Source organism: Equus asinus, chromosome 14 (genome assembly GCF_041296235.1).
Source record: "Equus asinus isolate D_3611 breed Donkey chromosome 14, EquAss-T2T_v2, whole genome shotgun sequence".
NCBI classification, from domain to species: domain Eukaryota; kingdom Metazoa; phylum Chordata; class Mammalia; order Perissodactyla; family Equidae; genus Equus; species Equus asinus.
In genome coordinates, this window is record NC_091803.1 from 18586433 (window position 1) to 18607188 (window position 20756).

The 20756-nt window shown below is 57.1% G+C and overlaps 1 protein-coding gene across 1 annotated transcript in view; it reads right to left on the reverse strand.

The window, feature by feature from the left end:
- Positions 1-868: 868 nt before the first annotated feature.
- CASTOR2 (cytosolic arginine sensor for mTORC1 subunit 2) overlaps positions 869-20756 on the reverse strand; it is a 61876-nt gene continuing 41988 nt past the window's right edge. The window contains exons 3-9 of the mRNA XM_014856715.3: positions 13625-13818; positions 12801-12933; positions 12144-12267; positions 11604-11714; positions 11014-11096; positions 6809-6903; positions 869-6726 (exon numbers count right to left, since the gene is read on the reverse strand). Of these exons, the coding sequence (XP_014712201.1) occupies positions 6661-6726; positions 6809-6903; positions 11014-11096; positions 11604-11714; positions 12144-12267; positions 12801-12933; positions 13625-13818 (806 nt within the window). The 3' untranslated portion in view covers positions 869-6660. The remainder of the gene's footprint in view (positions 6727-6808; positions 6904-11013; positions 11097-11603; positions 11715-12143; positions 12268-12800; positions 12934-13624; positions 13819-20756) is intronic.

The following is a 20756-nucleotide window of genomic DNA, read 5'->3' on the forward strand; positions in this document are numbered from 1 at the left end:
CCTGGGCTTCTACCACCAAGGAACCTTCCTGAGGCTGTGACATCCACAGCAGCGCTCCAGGCTTGGGGAAGAGGCCCCGTGGCAAGGGATCCAGCCCCTCATCCTCCCCCTGCCACCGGCAAGGCCCTGTCCTGCTCCACAGGCCCCTGACTCCCAGGCTCGCCTCCGCCAGAGGTTTTGGAGGAACGGTGGGCATAGTAGTGGGTCTTCAAGATGGCCCCCAATGACCTTGACTCTTGGTTTCACACCCTTGTGTGGTCTCCCGTGTCAACTGAGAGCTGGGCAGTGTGATGCTAGAGTGTGGTGAATGTGATGCTGCGTGAATTCTGAGGCTAGGGGAATAAAAAGCCATTTTGGTTCCTACGTTGTCCCTTGAGTCCCTTGCTCTGGGGGGAGCCAGGCACCATACTGTGAGGACACTGGAGCAGCCCCATGGGGAGACCCACATGGAAAGGAACAGGCTTCCTGCCAATAGCCAGTTACAACTTGCCAGCCCTGTGAAGAGACCACCTTGGAAGGAGATCCTCCGGTCCCAGCCAAGACTTCAGATGCCCGCAGCCTCGTGAGGGCCTCTGAGCCAGATCTGCTCCAACTGCTCACGGATTCTGAACCCACAGAAACTGCGACATGTGAATAATCATTTGAAGCTGTTAAGTTTGAGGCAACTTGTTATACAGCGTCAGGTAACTAACACAGCCCCTCTCGCTCTGGGGATGTGTCCCCTCTTGTACACTGGATGTCACACTGGAAGGCTTGTTCTGCCTTCCTCCCAACCCCCCGCCCGTGTTCCCCCCACCCTGGACTGGAGAAGGAAAGAGACGAGATGTGGCCCAGGATCAGCACAACATTAGACAGCCCTCAGCCAACATGATTTTTCTCTCCATTTTAATTAACACTTTACAAAGTACAAAATATACTGTCTTTTTTGGGGAACATTAGGTACTTTTTTCTCTCCATCATACAGTACATGAATCTCAAGGGTTTCGTGTTTCTTCAAGAAAGAAAGAAAGCATGAGGGCCCCTCCAAGGTGGAGCGCTGCCCACTTCTCCCCTCTCCAGACCTTGGGACAGGTGTGAGTGCCACTGCTACTGCTGGTGACCCAGGGCATGCCAGGTGAGGGCCAGACCTCGAAGACAAGGCCATGGGCAGGGGAGAGGCCTCTCAGAGCCACACTGTGCATCCAGCATCCACTCACTCCCATCTCAGGATAACGGAAACGATTTTGGCATAGAGCGAGAGGAGGGCTTGGGATTCTGTGTTACCCCCGACCCCAGTTTTGCAGCCAACTGTGCTCAGTTCATTCTGGACCATTTTCTGAATAGGTAAACTGAGGCAGTGGACATGGAAACACATTGGGGTTGGCCTGTGACTTGGGACCTGGATTTGGCCTGTTTTTCATCCCCCCTCCCTTCTCATCTCCAACCTTGCTAGATCCTCTTCAGGGATGAGAAGGGGCACCAGCACCCAAAACCTCTCCTTGTGAACAATGTCCTCAGGACTGGATGCTTCTGAAGAGACAGCTCAGCAGGTCAAGCCACGTGGGCGGGCTGCATGGACAGCCAGGCCTCTGTAGAGCACAGCAGACCCCTGCTAGGGACTCCTCTCCCCCACTCCAGAGAGCAGTGTTCCAAAGTCAAGTGGGGAGGGGCAGTCCTGCCTGCAAGGCCCGCCTCCCCATCATCTCCACATGTGCCCCACGACTGAGAACGCTGCCGAGGCCTCAACATACTAGATGAGCTCAGATCAAAATCCCTTACTTCAGATTTGGGCTCTGCACGCATGTGCTCACACACACTGTGGAGGGCCCAGCACACGTTCACACTTCTGTGTGTATGCATAAACACACGAGTGCCCACAACACTGTCCTGACTCCAGGGCAGGGGCCGCCCTCCACCTCTGACTCTCACAGCCTCCCCCTCCTTGAACTGAGAGCCACAAACTCCCTTACAACTAGGCAGCCTACGGATGCCAGGGGCCAGGCCACAGGCTTCTGCCTTCTCTCCAGGCCACTCCTGGTGCATCAGCCTCAAAGACAGAGGCTGCCTCAGCCCCCAGCTCCCACCTTTCCTTCCAAGAGAGAGGGCTTCATAGGAGGCGTGAATTTGGAAGCTGGAGGTATGGAAAGGGGATGAGAGACAATTAAGCTTGTCCTTTTGCTGCCTCCAGTTTGAAAACGAAAGAAAGCAAAAAGCTAGCTGAGCAGTGAGATGTAGGAAAGGGTGTCCAGCTACACCAGGGCTCCACTGCCCTCAGGACAGCCCTGGCCACTCTTCCCCAGCCTGCCCTCTGCGGGGCCGACGCCGGCCACCACCCTGCTGGGCTCCCCTCCCAGGCGGCCTCTCTGGATGGAGAGAGGGCTCCAGCCCCTCCCTCAGCACAGCGTCTAGGAAAGCTGAAAAGCCAAAGCCCATGTCTGTCCACTGCTGGGAGTTCCCATCATCCTACCCCAAGCTCCGCTCACTAAGCCAACCCATGGTTGTGACAGCAGTGACCGGCTGCCCCCTGCCCTGACTTACAGTGGGCACAGATATTTTGGGGGGGGGGGCTTCCTTCCAACCTCTGCCCAGTGTCTACTCACAGAGTGGCATCAAAACTTGCTCAGTCCCAGGGCTGGCGTGCTCTGCTCTCATCTGCGAGCTCCCCAAGGTCCCCTCTCTTAGCTGGGGCTGGGAAGGGCCCTATTTGTCCCCACATCCAGACCCAGTGGCTCAGAAAGCTGGCCCTGGGTGGCCATGGGATCCTAAAGGTCAGCCTGGGAGATGCTGCCAGGAGGGGCCGCTGGTGGGTGCAGGTTCCTCTTTGATGATCAGCAAATAGTGTCCTCGGCTTGGGGTGGGGGCCACGATCTTCCTATCTCCCCAGAGCATTCTCTCCTGACCTCCTAAGCCTCCTCTGTCACCTCAGAGGGGATGAGCCCCACCAGACCCTGCATCTCCTTCTGGACACCACACTGGTCTCGGAGGCCATGCTACCTGGCAGGGAGGCCACAGTGGGCATCTGTGGGTTCCCCGGCTCCCTCTCTTCTACCAGGAGCCTGTGGCCTGGAGAGGGTGGGAGGGGAGCCTGCTGGTGCTTGGGGGGCTCTGTACCCCCTGAATCTTGAGAGTTGAGGTCTGCACACCTCTCCAGCTCGGATGAGTGCCTGGGCTGAGGGCAGTGGCATGGGTAGCACCTCTTGGGGGACTTTGGAGACCCCCGTGGAGGAAGGAGGTGCAGAGCTGGCCCTGCCCAACTCTCTGTGGGTGAGGACTGTGGCTGAGGGAGAAGGGGGTTCGTGGGAACCAGGGAAGCCCATGCTGAGGGTGGAGCCAGAGCAGATTTTTCTAATTGGGGTGAGGGCCTTATTGGCCAGGGCTCCTCCTGTCCCTGCCTCTCCCCTCCTTGACTCGCAGCACTCTGGAGTGTACACGGATGGGGCAGGCGAGGGGCGAGGGGTGGGGGTGGTGTAGACGGTTTGAGCTTTTCTCATCAGGGAGAAGCACAGAGGCAAAGACAAAAGCTCAGAGCCAAGGTGGCGGCTCCGGGTGCCCACTCACTCCGCCTCTCGGCAGCCAGGCCCAGGAGCTGCGTTTCCTTTACTGCGCTGCCTGCCTCCCCAGCCGGAGCCCAGAGACCCTCAGCCCCCACAGGGCATCTTCCTCAGGCTGATTCTCTGGTGGGTCTGGGCTATGTCAGCCTCTCTGAGGAGCACATCATCCCTCCAAGTGGAGCTTGGGGTCTGAGACCCCCACACCCAGGAAACCTGGAGACAACTGGGGGCAGCTGGCCACAGGGAAAACCACTTACTCTTCTCCCCAAATTGCTGTGGAGACCAAACCACTGACTCTGCTCCCCATAGGCCCGAACAGACACTGAGAGCATGCGCCCAGCCTCTTCACACAGCAGGATGACGGGGAATGGGCAAATAACCCTCCACAGGCCACCCACCGGGGCTGAAGTGCTAGCCCTCACCCCAACCCCTCCCCGGACACAATGTCAAGGGCATAGGTCCAGTCCCCAGGAGGAGACCTGGAAAAGAACCTGAGGTTTCTAAGTTTGCAGGTAAAAAAGTCAGGTAAGCCGTCAGCATGAAAACAAGTATGCGAGGAGGGGAACAGACCCCAGATGGCAAGCTGAGGGATGACCATCCCACTGGCCCAGGTCTTCAGGCTGAGGGCGCTGGGGAGGGGTGTGTTTTGTTCGAAAGCAAGAAATTCCAACGACTCCCTCTGAACCACCATCCCCGTCCCCGAAAGAAAACGAGGGTGTTCAGGGCCCTTGGCCATGGGAAAGGGGTGCAGGAAGGGGCTGAATCCATCTTTCAAAGGAAGCTGGGGAAGAAGGGAGTGCGGACCCTTGGCTCCTGTCCCGGGGCTCAGCTCCTGGGCTGCTGGTTTTGTTTGTCTCTCAAGTCAGGGCGGAGGCAGCCAGCGGCTTCTCTCATCATCATATTGCCTATATACTTGAATTAAAAATATATGGTGGCTCAAAACGTGCTGGGTGCACAGCAGACACAGTGGGGCGAGGCCCTCACGCACACAAGCGCACACACAGTGGGGTCTGTGTCCACGTACTGCACACACACGCATGTGTGTGCTCCCACAGTATATATTAACATATATATTGCTCAAGTATATATGCTATTTACAGTATATATCTATATCAACATAAAACACAGGTATTTATAGGTGTGTACAATAGATACGTCCTAGAGGGTCTGGGGAGCACACGGTTCTGGGGTCATGGGGCCGACACACTTGCTCGGCAGGGAGGAAAGGTGGAGAAGTGACAGATTCAGGGAACCTACAGGAAGGAGTCTGGAGAGGTGCATCACGGAAAGTCAAGGCCTTTCAGGGACAGAAAGGGGACTCGGAGCTTCAAAGGCTGCCCCACCCACTTGGCCACCCCAGTTTTGGAACCAGCAAACAATTGACACATTTTGGTTGTTTTGTGCATAATGAATCAACTTAAAAAAAAAAGTGGGTTCCTAATCAGTGCTTGGGCCCCGAGGATCGGCACAGATCCAGATGTAGAGCTCCTCCATCTGGTGGGCTTCCAGGGCTTGGAGAGGGGGGAGCGGGGATCACATAAGCCCTTCACCAGACCAAGAGAACGTCCCTTCTCCTCCAAACTCCTCAGGGACAGCACAGCCAGCTGCCGTCTGAGAAAGAGCGCCAGGAAGGGCATGAGCCACAGCAGCCCTTCAGGTCCTCCTTGTTCAGAAAGGAGCCCCTGCTGGGGAGGTGGCACCGGGGCTTGCCCTAGTCTCTCTGGTCAGCCTCTATCGCCTGGCTGTCTATCTCCCCGTGGCCCTTGGGTCCCCTCTGATGCTCAGAACTACAGCTGCCTGGATACCTGCCAGTGGAGCTGGCTGGGCAGCCCTGTGTGAGGTGTCCCGGGGACCTCCGCCTTGTAACAGACCTGTTTCTAGCTTCCTGCTCTGAAGAGAGGGCCAAGGCCCCCACAACAGCTCCTGATTCTCATGTTTGTCCCTGGAGCCACAGGGTACCAGCCAAGTGACACTGAGCCTCTGGGCCCCCTGACAGAACTCAGCAGGCCCCAACCCCTGAAAATGCTGCCCACCGCAGCCTGGGCACAGATACATTAAATAAGAAACTAAAACAAGGTATGGTTTTCTCTATTAAGGCTCAGATAAGCTGCCTCCCAGGTCAAGTACTCATGAATGCCACAGTCCCTGGACTGAGGGGCAGGCAGGCAGGAAAGTTGGGGGCAGAGGCCTTCCATGGCCCCCAAAAGTGGGGGAGGGGAGGGTCTGACAAAGGGGGAGCCCTGTGCTGGTCTAGTCAACTGCTGGGGAGGTGTGGGTGACCTAAGAAACCCCAAGCCCAGAATGCTGGGGATGTCCCTACTTAAGGGAAACTGAGGCTCTGCCTGCCCAAGGAGGGTCTAGGAAAACCAGAGGGGACAGGACCGTGTGCCCCAGGCTGGTGGGTCTCCTGGGAACTGCCTCGTCCTCCAGGAGTGAGTACTTGTGGTGGGGCGGGTCTGGACAGGGCCCCCTGGCAGTCTTGCTGGGAGTCAGGGCGCAGGCCCTGTGGTTGGCAGGTGAGGTTCTGGGTGGCTGGGGTCCCCCCCAGCTCAGGGCCCACCCATGCTCCATCAGAGCCTCAGCAGCACATGACCCAAGGGCTACCCACTGGCCTCCACTCTGCGGGAACCAGCCCCGAGCTGATGGAACCAGAGACCAGCGACCACAGTGTTCAGCCCCCCATCCTCACAGGGGTCTTCCCAGGTTCCATGAACTCAGTCCCGCTCAGCCAGCCCCCAAGATGACAAGAGAATCAGTACCCCAGTATCTTGTAGGAGGCGCAGCTTCCTTCAGCGTCTGCCCTCAGCTGTGGGCAAGGTGGGATGAGAAGGTGAGTCAGTTCACAAGCTCCCTGGGCCTCAGACATCGTTTTCTGGGGCAGGGCTGGGGGGAGGAGGCAAGGGGTTCTCTGGAGGGTCTGGGGGCTCCGGAAAGGCAGAGGGCATGGGAGGCCTTGGCTTGGGTCCTAGGCCTGGCGGGATCAGCAACCCAGGGCATCTCCCAGAGGTTCCTTCTTTGGGGGCCCTGGGGTCGACTTTCCAGTCTGTTGAGAAATACTGCAAGAAGAATCTTTGGGGTGGGGGCCAGGCCCAGGCCTGGGGGACAGAAGGGGAGGGTAGAAGAGGTCCTTCTAATGCTTCTCTGCTTGGCTGACTTTCAGGGCGCTGATGACACCATTGATGTTTTCTTCCGGTACCTGCAAAGGGCAGGAGGAGGCAGACACCCATCAGGCCCTGGAAGGAGCTTCCCTTGCCCCGGGGACCCTGCTGGACACTCACCAGTGCATGGTCGAACTTGAAAGTACTGATGTAGTAGGCGGGGATGTCTGCAGCAGCCAAGGGCTCAGAGATCTGGGCCACGATACCACACTCATCTGGGGACAGAGGAGGGGACCATGCTCAGACTCCTCGTGGCCTCATCACCCAGGGCGCCCACAATCTTCCCATAGAATTCCCACCCTCCCCCACCATCCAGGAGCCTTCTGATTCCCTCAGCCAGCTTTCTGTCCTCAGCTCCACAGAACCCAGTTCTGTTCAACTTTGATCACCCTCTGCCTGTTTCTGTGCCTTGTCGTCCCACTCCACCTTCCCTGCCATCTTTCTAATTCTCTAAGATGGAACTGGAGGCAGCGTGAGCCATGGAAGGACACCGGTTCAGGCCTCTTTTCTGTTGCCCTCTGACCCTTTTCTAGCTGGATGACTGTGGCCAAGTCACTTCCTCTCTCTGAGCCCAAGTTTCCTAACCAGAGTGCCCATCAGATAACTCCCCGGCCCATCCTAAAGGCAGTGTCAGGCATTTAGGGGGGCTGGAACGAGACTGCCTTCTTCCTCTGGACCTCTGAAGCAGTGATGCTTTCTGGCCTGCCCAAAACTTCAGCCAATAAGGTGGCCTGGGGGTTGCCTGGGGCTGGTCCTCCCCTCACCCTCAGCTTCCTGCCTGATTTGAAGACACCACTTAAGGCTTCCTCCTACAGGAAGACCTCCAAGATCTGAGGACCACTCTTCTCCCTCAACACAATCCCATGGGTTAGTTCCCTCAAAGCCACTGTAACGATTTTGGCGATGATGCATTTCCCCAACACTGTCCCAGACTGGGTAGGAAAGTCCAGATCTGGTCACCAGCTCATCAAGGAATCCTGAGGCTGCAGCCTGGGACTCAACCTGGGCTCCACCCCCATCATCTCCAAATCCAGCATCCCCGTCTCCCCTTCACTCTCTGGCCCTGGTCCTGCTCTTGTCAGCCACCCCTGGATCTGTGCGGTCACCCTGCAGGTCCCTCAAGCTCCTGCTTTCCGCTTGGTCTGCCAGGGCCCCTGGCTGGACCCACCAGCCCCTCTGGTGGCTGCGCAGGCCTCGTGCCTGCACTTCTGGTGACCGTCTCTGTGCTGCTTTGTTGTGGAGACTGGTTGTGTCCTAAGAGACTTCAGCTACAGACACAACTATTCCTATAAAAGAGGGCGGGGGGGGGGAGCGGATAGGAGATTAGGGTCTAGAATGGTGACTTTCAAACTGTGGGTTGTGACCCCTTAGTGACATGAATTTAGAAGGCTGGTGACCAGCATTTAAAAACGGAAAGGCCATATGGCACAGCACAGAGCTAGAGTGAGTAGGTTTGTGAAACCCGAGTTTGAGTTGTCTTCATATTGTGTGTGCTGGATTATGATGTAAAATATATTTCCCCCAAACCATGGTCAGAAACATACGGAATCCACTGGTTTAGAATCTTCCAGATTCTCAACAAGTTATTTTTCTTGGAGGGCTACTTATAGCTATCAGCATGGCTCTAAAACCCTCGCCATCCCAGGCAGGCAAAGCGAGCTGTTGCCTGCTGGGCTGACACTGGTGTTTCTCACACGTTTCCCTGTGTCGCCCATCCCTGAGGTCACTCACACAGAGCAGCCCTACAGACCACGCAGCATCTGCCAATGGAGAGATGATTCGAGTTCCGCCTACTCTGCCCCATACTTCCCCTTCACCCTGACTCCTGCTTTGTAACACAGTAGTCCCCCCTTACCTCCAGTTTTGCTTTCTATAGTTTTAGTTACCCACACTCAATCGAGATCCAAAAATATTAAATGGAAAGTTCCACAAATAAACAAGTCATAAGTTTTAAATTGTGTGCTCTTCTGAGCAGCGTGATGAAATCCTGCCCAGGCCCGTGGGTCCCTTTGTGCAGCAGATCCACGCTATACACGCTCCCACCCATTTGTCACTTAGGAGCCGTCTTGGTTATCAGATCCACTGTCACAGTATCACAGTGCTTGTGTTCAAGTCACCCTTCTTTTACTTAATAATGGCCCCAAAGCACAAGAATAGTGATGCTGGCAATTTAGATATGCCAAAGAGAAGCCAGAAATGGCATCTTAAAGTAAAAAGGTGAAAGTTCTCGACTGAATACAAAAAAAAATCGTAAGCTGAGATTGCTGAGATCTACAGTAACTTCTATTACAGTATATTGTTATAATTGTTCTATTTTATTACTGTTGTTGTGAATCTCCTACTGTGCCTAATTTATAAGTTAAACCTTATCACAGGTTTGTATGTATAGGAAAACAGTCTATACAGGGTTCGGTACTATCCACAGTTCCAGGCATCCACTGGGGGTCTTGCAATGTATCCCTGAGGACAAGTGGGGACTACTGTGTTATTATACTGCATGCATTTTGGTAAAAACCTGGGATAAAAAGATGAGCAGATATGCAAGGCTTTCTGCCTCTTGCCTGTGTCTCCTCCCCGTGATCCCTGGCTGCTCCCCTCGCCTGCCCAAGATCTGCTGGTCTCCTCTACCTTCAGGAAGAAATGGTGCAGGACCCCTTGGTCTGGCATCAGGTCCTGCACTCTGCCTGTGATTACCTTGATCTGGCCAGGCTCCTCTCCCACCCTTTCTACCTTTGGACTCTGCACCCTGGGCCTAGTTGCTCGGAGCCACCTGGGTGTCGTGGAGAGGTGCCACCATGTCACACCTCCCTCTGTTGGTACTACCCTCTCCTCCCCATCAGCCGGCTGAATATTGACCGGTCAGCTCCAGAGCCACCTCCCCTGGGAAGCCTTCCCTTTCTGAGCCTTCTCTAAGCCACCTGGTCCTTACATGTGGCAGTGACAGCAACTGCTGCTTGCTGAACACTCATGTACCTGACACCTCATGGAGTGCTCAGAACCACCCTGAGGCAGCGTCTCATCAGCTTTATTTGACAGATTAGCAAACTGAGGCTCAGAGGTTAAGCAAGCTGCTTGAGGTCACACTGTTCAGCCCCCTTCACTGGCGAGTTCCTCCAGTCTGCTGAATCTCCACAGCCCCACAGCCCTGCCTGCACCGGGCAGCAAACGTGGACGGGAGAAGTGCTGGGGTCCACAGAGGAAGAGGCCCTGAGGGACAGGCTGGGCCCCAGGCACAGCCCAGGAGACTTCAGTGTCCATTTCTTAGCACTCCAGAGGGAAGCCCACTGTCCCGCCCCAAGCTCGGCTCTGGTTTAATGACGTGAGCAGAGTTAGGCAGCACGGTCCGGCCCGCTACTTACTGTCCATCTGTGAGCTTGTCCAGAGAAAGGCATGGGCAGGCGGCAGAACCTGGCTCCCTCACCGACCCCTCACCCCAGGTCAGAATGCCCTGCCATCTCCCTGTCCCGTCCCAGGAGCAGAGCACCCAGAGCTGACCCCACGGCCCCTGAAGCAGTCTGAGCTTCATGTGGAACATTCTGTGCGCTGTCCATGGGACACAGGAGTCGCTGATCCCACTAGGGTTTGCCGAGGGTGCTGCCTGGAAACCACCAAGCTGCGATTCCCCAGGAGCCCCATCTGGGTCCAAGCTCTCGGGTCTAACAAGTCTAGCCCAGAGCAAGCATTTCTAAGGCAGACAAAGCCCCGGTGCCCAGCGGCCGCTCCAGCGGTGGGAGGACCAGGCTTGTGGCCCTCCAGCTGCAGGCCCAGGGCCTGCGGCACCTCGGAAAGTGCTCGTGGGAAGAACGCTTAGGGAAAACGATCTACCGAAGAGCCCGTGTGGACAGCCGTGGAAACAGAGGCCAGGCTGAGCCTGGGGCATCACTGCACACTGTCTGCGGCGCTCAGGCCGTCGTGCTCACTCAGGAGAATGCTTTCCCTGTGGTGGGGAGGCGAGCTCAGGGGCGAGGAGCGGGAGATGGCCAGCGAGGACGTGCCTTCATGGAGGGCAACTCATTCAAAATGACCACAGTCACCATGTGAGCAGCGGACTGCGGGACTGTTTTTCCTGCAGTTTGTGTCACGTCCCTGATGCTCTAATAATTGGCAGGCACTGACCGTCTAACAGAGAAACGAGAGCTTGGCTCGAAGCTGCTCTCCCATCCTTCAGAGGCCTTTGCCTCCTGTCACTCACTGGCAACGGACCACAGGCAGTGAGGACCTCAGGGTCCCTAAGGTCTCCATCTCCCAATCACACGCACACGCACAGGCTGAGGGCTGGCGCTCAGAGGCCCCCCGCCCCCAGTGTGGAAGCCCACGGGGCTCACCGAATCCCAGGGGCTGTCCTCCGATGCGCACCATCTTCCAGAGCTCTCCAGATGCGCTCGTGAACAACAGATTACTAGGAAACCTTAAAAGGAGCAAGACAAGAACCCCAGAGGCCAATGTTCATTGTGCTCCCTCGCCAGCCCTCCCCAGCACCTTCCCTGCCCTCAGGGCACCGATGGGGGCCAGCACACGAGAGGTGGCTAGCACACGAGAGGTGGCTGGTGGGCTGGGCTCCACCTGTTGCAGGGGCCTCAAGGACCCCTTCCGAGCCCTGGTGCACTCTCTCTGCACCCTCCTCATGGGGGGTGGGGGGACAGGAAGGCGAGGCTGGCACTGGGCTTTGGAACAGTGCCCCCTTTGCTAAGGCTGTTTGGGATGCCACTGCCCAGCTACAGGGGGGCTGGGGGAGGGACAAACAGCACTCGGATGACCAGGGCCTTAGTCTCTCAGCTGCCTGACATCTGTAAGATGAGGCCAGCTCACATGCGATGACGGGCTTGGTGAGTTCTTCCTAGGGACAAAGTGGGTGATGTGCCCATCAGGGAGCCAGCCCACACTGGGCCTGGCCTCCACCCCAGGCCTGGCTCACCTCTGCTGGGTCTGCACGTCCATCACCAGGGAGATGTAGCCCTCGATGAGGGAGAAGGAGAAGAAGCGGATGTGGTCGCAGTCGTCGCTGGCAGCCATGGGGTCCTTCACTCTGGGGGAAGGGAGCTGGTGACGGGTGGGGTGGGGCCCCCACTGCACCCTGACCCCCCAGCTGGGCCCCCTGCTCTGCCCATAGGCCTCAGCATGAATGAGGTGTCCACATCTCAGGGCAGTCTGTAGTCACCACCTGCTCGCTGGTCCTGGCCCCACCACACCTGGTGCTGGCCTAACTTAAAATCTGCTCTGAGGAGAACGCAAACCAGTGCTATCCGCCAAATGAGAAACCCTGAGTTCCCGACCCCAGGACTGACTGGGCTGCCCCCTGAACTCGGGGCACAGTAGGGGGTGTACAACAGCCACATGGGGCCTCACAAACTTGTGGGGTCCCCAAGGAAGGATGTCTCTCCCTCAGATGAGCTCCCTAGGCAGAGCCCCACCTCCCCTGCACACCCTGCAGCCCCTCACACCCAAGGGGCCCTACCCATTGGAGTAGAACATGACATCCATAAGGAGCGTCGCAACAGCGGGCAGCGTGTCAGGATCCAGGCTGGTGACACAGAACCTGTTGCTTGGGCTGGACAGTGGGTGGATGACGGGCCTCTGGACTGTGAGAACACAAAGACAAGGGGTGCTGAGGCAAGGAGCTGAGTGGCAGTGTGGGGCTGGTGGAGGGCCCAGGACGAGGGGTGGGGTCAGCTGGCAGCTGTTCCGAGGAGGCCTGGCTGCAGGCCCTGCGAGCCCTGGCCCCTGTCACTTTTCCAGCCTCCACCACCTACAGCTCTCCTGATTCTCCAGACTCATCCCAGGCCCCTGGGCCTCTGCACATGCCATGCTGTCTGCATGGAATGCCCTTCCCAACCTTCCCACCTGACTTAGCACCTACTTGTGCTCAAGCTTCAGGTCAAGTCACTGCCTCTGGGAGGCCCTCCTTGATACCCTGGGCTGGGTCAGGAGTGGACTCTGGCCATCACTGGCTACATCCACGTCCAGTGCCCTTGATAGACCTTGGGAGCATGAGTCTGGCCAGCACTGTTGTATCATGTTACACCTGGCGCTCAATTAATGCTCCGGAATGGGACTGCCTGGGGGCAGGACTCAGTAACTCCTTAAGGTCTCCCCTGCACAGATCCCAACTCACCCATCTTGGACTTGACAAAGCCGTTGGTGATGCCGAGGTTTTCAGCTGCCACCGTCTCACCATTGATGACCCGCAAGATGGTGAACTCTGATGACAAGGTGTGGGTGACAAAGGGCAGATCCCGCTCACGCACCTGGGGACGGGAAGCCAAGGATGTGAGTGTTCCATGACCCCTGGATGGAGTGGGCCTGGGGGTGCTGACCCCTTCACTCTGAGATTCTGCCCTCAGAACCAGCTTCTTCTGTCCTTGTCTCCCACTGTTCCAGCGGGGGCCAGGAGCCTGGGACCAGGGTGTCCCCCTCCCAGAAGCACAGGGATGATGCAGAGGGGAGAAGACACGGCACCGAAGGCCAGAAGGTGCTGATCCACGCCCCACTCCACCCTCCTGAGCGCTGTGCCCACAGCTGTCCCTGCCTCTCCCCAGGCCAACGCTCTTGAGGGTGGCCGTGCCCCATGGGAGGAGAGAATGAAGGACATGGTGGCCAGAACTGTTCCTGGCCCCATGACTGGATACACTTGCCACTCCAAGGGAGGGGTAGGAGAGGGGAGCCAGGTGTCTAGCTGGGAGGGCACTCCACCCACACGGGACCCCAGCCCTCACCTCCTGGTCTCCAGGTCCAACCAAGTATGACCCATGTAAAAGGCAGGTGGCAGGTGGGGCTAGGCAGAGACCTGGAGCCCAGCCAGAGCCACACTGATGACCCTGAGGTACCCTTGACCTCTCTCTGCACTGAGCATGGAACAGGGGCCACAGAACTTTGCAGAACATGTCGGAGGGGGCATCCACAGTGCCCAAGGCCCTGGGGCATGGGGCTGCGGCTCACCAGGATGAAGTCCGTCTGGTAGGTGGAAAGCATGAACACGGAGATGTTCTGGTCGGCCAGCGGGGCGATGACTGACTTGGCAATCTTGGTCACACCAATGGGCTGAGAGCTGGAGAAGCTGCCACCGCCTGACACCACATTGAGGGCCAGCCAGGTGGCATCCGCCACACTCAGGTGCTCTGAGGAGGGCAGCTCTGGAGGTTGACACAGAAGGCAGGCCTGTGACTGAGGGGTCCCAGGTCCCCAGGGCAGGCCAGGCTGCAGAGGTGGGGACTGAGGCTTGGGGCCAGCTATGTGACCTCGGCCAGCCCCACCCTCTGGTCCTCAGCACCCTCATCTGTCAACGGAGGATGGGACCAGGCTCAAAGGTCCTGTTCTGGGAGGACTGGGCAGGGACAGCCCTCAGAGGACTTCAGACATGCCAGGTGGCTCAGCAGAGCGGGACTCACAGGGACAAGTGGTTTATCTGTGTTGGGCCTCAGCTGCCTCAGCCGTGAAATGATGGGCTCAAGCAGTCAGTAATGATTTTGTCATTCCTAGTTCTCACTACCCTTCTGGGTGTCAGATGCTGCCATCACCACCTCATACTAGTGGAAAGGGCCCCATAGTTTTCAAACTGAGTTCCCAGGAACCTCCCATGAGGCTGGGGGTGGAAAGGAAGCCAGGAGAAGACAGGGTAGGGGGCCCTGGGATTTCTCTCCCTGTTTCGATCAGACCTGCACTTGGGGCCTCCCTGGGAGAACACATAGCTCCAGGTGGGCTCCTGGGCAGTGACTCTCACCAAAGTCCCTCCTAAGAGCCCGCGGGTCCTGGGGTTGCTACTGTCAGGGGCAGGGGGAAGGTTCAGAGTGGCAGCAATCGCCAATTCTCCTTGATGAGCTCCTGAAGACCTCGAATCCAAACGTTCAGACTATCCCTTCCACCCCATGCTGCAGAAAGGGCACCCAGGGGAGCATGTGCACGGGACACAGACACAGCCCCAGAGCAGAGCACAGGCTGCACACAGGACTCCCCACACATCACAGAGGCCTGCTCGACCCCATCCTGTACCAGGATTGTCATTCCCAGCATAGACGTGACACACCAGAGCTCAGGGAGGGCCAAGGATTTGCCTGAGATCACTGGGGAATAACAGAGCCAGGACTCAAACCCAGTCTGACTTATAAACAAACGCCCGTGCTCTGTCCTGGGCACCAAATAGGAAGAAGGGCCAGGTCCCCAATAAAGGTGGGTGCTAAGAAGAGGGGCCCAGACGCTGCCGAGGTAAGGGGGCTGCGATGACAGTAATGACGCTGATGAGGATGATGCTGCTGATGACGATGATGCCGCCGCCTGAGGGCAGGCTTTGCTGGCCTCAGGCAAAATGGCTCTGGAGGCCCCACCCAGGCTCCTACCTGCCCAGCTTGGGTCGCCATGGCAACAACTACCTAGTGGGCCTGGTGGCTGAAAGGCCAGTCCTAGGCCAGGCTGGCTAGAGAGGCAGGCAACTTCCCAGAAAAGGGAAAAGGTTTGGGAAGGGAGAGCAGGAGAAAAGCTTTAAAAGGCCCTGGGTCCCAGGCTTCTGCAACTCTCTCTCCACTTGTTATCTGGGGTATTAGAAAGGAGATTTCTTGACCTCAGGACCACCAAGGAAATGTGTTCCCCAGAACCGGGAGTTTCAGCTCAGCTCTAAAATTCTAAGGGGCCTGGCTCTGGCCATGGAGGGGACTTCCTGGGGGCAGCATGGTAGAAACAACCATGGAGCCACCGAGGGCCAGGGTGCCTGGATGGTCCAGCCTCGATAGATGGTCAACGTCCACGCTTCCTGTGGTCCTGCGTGCTGGGCGTGGGTCACGAGGCCTGGACAGCAGTCAGTGACCTGAAGCACCATTTTAATATATTCAACAATGAAATTTTAAAAGTGCCCTTCTTCATTAGGGCAGGATGCCTGAAGCTTTCTTGGGAAAATTCCAGAAGGGTCATTTATGTCGCCTGCATGTGAACACAACAGGACCCTGTCAGCTTTTGTGAACCCGCCCTCTGCCCCCCTATTCCAAGTTCCTTGTAACTCAAAACCACTCTGTGGCTTCCCAAGTCCTTCCAAGTAAAAGCTAAAGTCCTCACACCATTCTAAACCAGCACTGCCCACACTGTGCGTGACAGCTTTCCGCAGTGATGGAGATGGTCCACACCTGTGCTGTCCAAGAGAGCAGCCACTCACCCTACGTGGCTATGCAGCACCTGAAATGTGGCTAGTGCCACGGAAGAAATAAAATTTAAAGTCTTATTTAATTTTAACTCATTTGAATTCCAACAGCTGCGTGCGGTGAGTGGCTTCTGTACTGGGCAGCGCAAGGCTATAATCAGCCCCACTAGCACGTCAGCTCCGCTGGGGCAGTGGCCTCGGTCAGCTTTATTCTCTGCCCCTCTCAGTGCCTGGCTTATGGGGCACCAGCTGAATGGATGAGGCACAGTGGTGCCAGCCCTGCCTTTCTGCTCTACCCAGGCCCCTCTGTTCCCACGCACTTACCTTCTCTGCTTCCCCACCCCCAGTGCAGTCTCGGGTTGGGGGTGGCCTTTGACATCATCCCATGGGCCTATGCCTGACTTCCCAGGATGGGGCAAAGGGCCCAGGGGCAGCCAGGGCCATTCCCACAGAGGTCATGCCCAGACACTGCTACCTTCTTGGAATTCTCAGCCCATTGGTGGGGACTGAGCCGAATGCTGTCCATCTGCTTACAGACGCACAACCAGCCCTGAGAAGCCAGCCCATCTCCCAGCTCAGACCAAGAACGTGAGGCCCAGAGACGGAAGCAACGGACTCGAGGTCACGGTGCAGCAAGTGGGAGGAGTGTCTCATCCAGGCACTGAATACCTTTCAGCGCCCCCTCGGCCACCAGCCTGCTGCAGTGTCTAGATAACTCCTCAGCTTCAGAATTGTAAAGTGACTGTATCGGGCAGCTTGGACCCAGGTGTTCACCCTCACATGGCCTCGCGGGCCCCGCCCCACTGGGCAAGTTCCACATTCCAGGGGGGCCTGATCTTTAGCAGCAGGGGTCCTCAGAGGCACATGGGGGCAGGGAGACAGAGGCTTCATGCTCAGAGAGTGACTAATTCCAATCCCAGCTCCGAACTCTCCAGTGGAGGCTGGTAGAAAGCCGTTGCCGCTATGTGTGCATTTTTAGGGCGTACTGGCATAACCAAGGCTCTGCTCCAGCAGTGTGGACAAGTCGTGGAGTGGCCCCAGGGAGAAGTTGAGGCCTGAGGCAGATAGAAAATGGGGGCCCTGGGGGACGGCGAGCAGCCCACAGGCTGGCGCTGCCTGGAGGACCGCAGCTCGACCCAACTGCTGGCCATTCTGGGAACCCAGCTGGTGGGATGGGTCCACCTGCCTTGCTCCCAGCCTCGGAGGCCACTGCTCCTGGCTCTCAGCCCCCAGAAAGAACCCACAGAGGTTCTTCAAGCAGCAGGCCTGGGCCGAGAGGGTGGTCAGCTCCAGACCAGTGGTCACCCCTCCAAGGTTTCTGGAAGGGTGAGCTTTGTCAGAGCGGCAGAAGCAGCCAGACACCATGCCATTGGCAGCTTCTCATCCCAGGGACTCCAAATGTGGAGGAGGAAGGCCTGCCTGGCCCATCTTCACCCTGGGCCAAGCCTCGGGGTGCCTGAAGTGTCCCTCCTGGGCCATGCGGATGAGCCCCTGGGAGGCTGGCCAGGGGGCAACAAGTGTGCCCTTCCCTAGAGGACAAGTGGACCATTCCAAGACTGAAATGGATTATTTCCGTCACTGCCCATCATCCACGAGCCTAAAAATGGCCTCTCAGAGCTGAGGACGCTCCCTGGTCGAGGAGGTAAGAGTGTCTTGCCAGCCCACAGCCACAAAGTCAGGTGGTTCGGTCGCTGGGTAGAAGCCCCCTCACTGTACCCCCACCTCCCCAGGAGTCCCGTTCTGGCTGCAGGACCTGCGGTGGCCACGTCATCTGCACAGAGCCTGTGTTTCTTAGGCTTCTCCTTCCTCGTCCACAGCAACATCACAAGTTCTGGGGTCATGCAAGCAGGTTTAATCCTCGCTGTGTCACCTTGGGCAAAGTCACTGCCCCTTGGTTTCTTAGTTTTGAAACGTGGGAGGATGAACTCCAGATCACTCCAGAAAATGCTGGAGGATTAAATGAGAGAATCCCCATCAGGCGCTTAGCTACGAGCCACAGCCTTTCTGTCAGTACACTGCTGACAGTCCTGCTGGGTTCTGGGTGGCACTTGGGTAAAACTATCAAGTTTTAAAAATGTGTAAAGGAGTAACGACATGTGGGACAAAGAAAGATTCACAGGCAAGAGCTTTCACTCCAAAGGGATTGAAAATGAAGACTTGGGAGCTCCCTGAAAGGCCAACAGGGCTGTGTAGAGGACCACAGTTCACCTCCGACAGGATGTTTGCTATGTGTTTCTCTTCACCCGCCCCGCCCCCCATGCCCCAGAAGATTAGCCCTGAGCTAACATCTGCTGCCAGTCCTCCGCTTTCTGCTGAGGAAGACTGGCCCTGAGCTAACATCCGTGCCCATCTTCCTCTACTTTATATGTGGGACACCTGCCACAGCATGGCTTGACAAGTGGTGCGTAGGTTCACACCCGGGATCCGAACTGGCAAACCCCAGACTGCCAAAAAAGCAGAACCTGCTGAACTTAACCACTGTGTCACCAGGCTGGCCCCACTAGGTGTCACTTTAAAAAACATGTTTTCCAGCAATAAAATCCATTTTTGGAAAATGGAGGAAATGAGAACATAAACTTCTTGTTAGAAATTATGAATTATCGCCTCGTTCTGCAGGTGTGGTAAGGAGGGGAGGCTCTCACTCTCAGCTGATGAGAGCTCCAGCATTTAGAGGACAGCCGACACGAGGTCGTGGTCTCATGTGGCTCAGGGAACATGGCTCAGGGGTGTGTGTGGTTATGGAGGGAGAGCCGAACAGCCGTTGTCAAAGGTTACCGCCAGTGAGCCGGTCCTCGGCGGGGCACCGGTGCTCCCTTCAGGCGCTCAGCCGTCATGCAGATCTTAAACTGTCCAATAGAGAGCATCAGGTAGCTAGCCTCTGAACGTGGCCCAACACTGGGCACCCAGCATGAGAGGATGAGACGCAGAGGAAGACGAAACGCAGAAACGCACGCATCTTCCTCTGCAACCAGCCACACCCAGGGCGCAGACAGCAGAGCTCTGGCAGGGAGGACTTTGCCGCAAGGCCGCCCGGGGAGGCTGCGGGAGGGAGAGGAGAAGGTGGGAGCGGGGGTGTCTCAAGAATGACCTCTCCAAGGGGCACCTCCCCCAGCTGGCACCCCATCCTGCCGCTCCCCATCCTGGCCCCAGGCGGAGCTGCCAGGCTGTTATTTCACACACGGCGGGGGGACACTGCAAATGCAGGTCTGCGTGGTCCCCCGTCAGTGTTCCCTGGGATGGCCAGCTTCAGGGGACAGTGAGGCAGGCCCTGATCTGCGCTCCTTCACTGGTCTGGAGCTCAAGCAGAGGGGACCCCCACTAGGGGCACTACTTTGCCCACTGGCTTCCTGAAATGGTAAATTCTGAGTTTAGAGCTTGGACAGAGATGCGAGGAGCTCTGCTGGGCACTGTGCTGTGCCCAGGGGACACGGTGACTCCCCGATGCTTACTGAGCACACACACTTCATCTGGCCACGCATACGCCTCACAGAACCGAGCTGGAGGGAGGCAATCCTGTGTCAGGGATGAGCCCATGGAGGCCTCAGGGTGCTGAGCAACTTGCCCAGAATCACAGGCAGTGAAGGGAACAGAGCCTAGACCCGAACCTGGGTCTTCCCAGCTTAGCCCAGGGTGAGGCCAGGGGGTACTTCTCGACATCTTCCTCCCTCCACCTTTGGACCCGCTGCGGTCCCTGAGCACGCCCTGCCCTAAGTGTGCACGGATCACATGACACAAATAGGAGACTGTGATGGGTGAGGGCCAGTGAGGGGTCCCTCTAACTGCAAACCTAAGGCTCTGCCTGCTACCCCAAGGCCAGGACAGGGGCTGCTGCTCAGGTTATTTCGGGTCCCTAAGAACACCCAGCATTGCATGTTGTAAGTGCTCAAGAAATACGTAAAAGATTAACTACACACGCGCACACCCCTTCTGTTAGAAACTCAGACATACAGCATCCATTTGGGCCAAGAACCTCTAAATTCCACATTCAACAAGGAGTTGCATGGTTCACGTCATGACAATGGCTCCACCTTTCCAGGAGAGGTTTAGCCACTCACGGACATGTGAACTGCAGACAGCTGCTGGTCTCTAACTGTGGAAGCTTCACGCTGGTGACATCGCCAGTGAACAATGACCAAGGGATCCCCGCTGATGTTCACAAGGGCCGAGGGAGGCCTTTGGTGAGAAGACATGTTTGCAGACCCAGGAGATGGGGCGCCATCCTTCCTACAGCACAGGACAGCCAGCATCCCTCCCTGGTCCCACCGGGGCAGCCATAACTCCCTTTCTGAAGAGGAGTCTCCTAAGAAACACCCCCAGAGCTGAGGCAAGAGGGGAGACACCATCGCTGCCTCTCACTGCAGCACACTACCCCCAAACCCTGCCATCTCAGAGCCTTCCCACACTGCCCCGGGCCAGCCACTGGCCCGCCCCTCTTCTCAGCGGCTCCTGAGGCACCTCCTGCTTCAAATCGCCCCTGTCACTCACAGGGACTCTGTGCACGGTAATGTCAGTTTTCTCACTGGTAAAATGGGTCTTTCTTCTTTCCCCTTTGGCTCACGGGATGACCCCACAACACGATGCATCTCTGCTGGGCTCCAGTCAGTGGAAGAACAGCAGGTGAAGGGGGTCTTCTTTCCTAGCCTGTATCCCGTGGCTCCATAGCACAAGTGGGAGAGGAACTTAGTCCTTCCATAAACTACACAACTTTCTCTCAGGCAGTAACGGGGATCTAAGCAGCCCAGTCTACTGACCAGGAACGGAAGCCCGGAAGAGAGACCCTTACCCAGGCGTCCATCACAGTCAAGGACACCCAGAGGCTGGGCTCCTCCTCTCAGCCCCTGCTGGGCTAATAACTTAAACTGGTTTTCCCTGATCCATCTGGCCTTCCCTGGATTGAAGACTGAGCCAATGACCCCTATGGCATCAGCCCTCTTCCTGCCACTGGGA